Source organism: Colobus angolensis, unplaced genomic scaffold, assembly GCF_000951035.1.
Source record: "Colobus angolensis palliatus isolate OR3802 unplaced genomic scaffold, Cang.pa_1.0 Scaffold65, whole genome shotgun sequence".
In the NCBI taxonomy this organism is placed as follows: Eukaryota; Metazoa; Chordata; class Mammalia; order Primates; family Cercopithecidae; genus Colobus; species Colobus angolensis.
The window spans coordinates 2,687,304-2,689,394 of record NW_012120154.1 but is presented as its reverse complement, the minus strand read 5'-3'; the positions used below and the strand labels follow the sequence as shown (position 1 = coordinate 2,689,394).

The 2,091-nt window shown below is 45.8% G+C and overlaps 1 protein-coding gene across 1 annotated transcript in view; it reads right to left on the bottom strand.

Moving 5' to 3' along the window:
- JOSD1 (Josephin domain containing 1) overlaps nt 1-2,091 on the bottom strand; it is a 17,856-nt gene extending 15,765 nt beyond the window's left edge. Inside the window, exon 1 of the mRNA XM_011964220.1 lies at nt 1,434-2,091. Coding sequence (XP_011819610.1) covers nt 1,434-1,618 — 185 coding nt within the window. The 5' untranslated portion in view covers nt 1,619-2,091. The remainder of the gene's footprint in view (nt 1-1,433) is intronic.

Below are 2,091 nucleotides of genomic sequence, written 5' to 3'. Positions count from 1 at the left end.
GCTTGAGCCACCGCGCCCAGCCTGGGGATTAACATTCTTCTAAGAGTAGGCCTCTGGCTCTTTCAGGGCAAATGGTCCATACCTGTGTTTTACAAATCACCCCAAATAGGTTGCTTCCAGCTGTAATTCTGGTCCCTATGTGGCAATAACTTCATTTCCAAACTAAGAGAGTAAGAAAAAGGTCTTCTGGAATTGCCAATACGCACTGCTTGAAGAACCCTTGAGCTTCTCTGCAGTGAGGACTGCGTGGGCCTAACCCTTTCTAGTTGGGGTCATCAGGCAAGATCACCACCTGAGTTGCTATGGACTGCAGATATGCTGTTGTGTCCATCAAGACACCACAGAACTGACTCTCAAAACCTTTAAAGTAATTCTAGAAAATCAAAGCAAAGAGAAAAAAGCTGAGCTTTTTTTTTTTTCTGAGACCTGTCACTCAGGCTGGAGTGCAGTGGCACAATCTCGGCTCACTGCAACCTCCACTTCCCAAGTTCACGCGATTCTCCTGCCTCAGCCTCCAGACTAGCTGGGACAAGCGTGCACCACCACACCCGACGTAATTTTTGTATTTTTAGTAGAGACGAGGTTTCACCATGTTGGCCAGGCTGGTCTCAAACTCCTGAACTCAGGTGATCCGCCCTCCGCCTCCCAAAGTGCTGGGATTACACCGTGCTTGGCCAAAAGCTGAACCTCTACTAACCTGTGAGGTGGCATTTGTTCTAAATGGGTAAGAAAGGCCATCTAGAATAAAGGAGAAAGAGGCGATCTGGAGTCAACTTCAAATTATAACTTTGCTATTTAAGCTATTTGGACATATTACCTGACCTTTCTATCAGTAAAATACAGGCAGTGAAATGACTGTTAGGAGGGCTACACAAAGCAATGTATGAACAGCAGGACTGCCAGCACATGGCCTCACAGAAAAGCTGAGCATTGTGTATACCTCTTGCTTGTGGTAGTCACCACATTCCACCTTTGATGACAGGTGACTGAACACGTATGTATCTGGTCCCACTTCTAGACTGTAAACTCCTCGGCAGCAGAACTTTAGAGGCATTATAGCATAGTGGTCAACAGCACAGATGTAAGAATTCAATCCCAGCTCCAAGTCTTGTTACCTCGAGCAAAGTACGGAACTAAATGTGTCTTCATCAGTAAAATGGAAATAACACCACGTATTAAAACGTATTCCATGGGACTGTTGAGCAGATCACTCAGGAAAACACAGCCGAGAATATGAGCACTTTCCTAGCTCACAGTAAGCGCCCGATACATAGTAGTGATTATCTTTTCCTGTCTTGTGTCCTTTATACCTGCTAACGGCATCTAGCTAATACCTATAGATTTAAAGGTTTATGAAACTGAGACATTGTCCCACCCACAGAAATCCAGAAATACCAGTAAGTATCAAGATGCCAAGGAGAAGGGTCCCCTACCTCTGGAAAATCTCTTGCAGCGTATCCCGGGTGAAGGCATTGCTGTCCTGGAAGACGTTATTGAGGGCGTGGAGGGCACAAAGCTCCCTGCGCTGTTTCTCATGGTAGATTTGTGGGGGTGCTGCCTGGGGCAGCTCCAATGATTCAGATTTGGCCTTGTCTCCTTTCCATGGCACACAACTCATGTTTTTTGTTTTAGGTTCCAGAGATGGCTATAAACACCCCACCCTTCCCTCCAGAGGAAGAATGTAAGCTTCTCAGTCTTTTCCGGGTTCCTGAGGTCCACCTTATTCTCTGGTGTCCATGATTTATGCTTTGTCACTGGGAGAAAAGATTGGAATCAAAAGGAAAAAAAAAACCCACCTCTTTTCTCTTCTCAATAGAAAAATAACTTTTGGATTACTTTCACTTTGCTACCACTGTCAAAGTGCAGAATTAAAAAAAAAAACCCATAAAATGTAAGATCTTGTTTCCGTTTCCCCACCCTTCCCTCCCACCCCCCTCAAAACTCCCCACGATTTTCTTGCTGTTTCCCTCTGCAAATGCCAGGCCTCAAAGCAGGAGGACCGAACAGCATCCGTCACATCGCTCCTTTTCTTCCATTTCTTTCGAACCACGACGCCACTGACTCGGGAGACAAGGCCTGGGTGCGGATAAA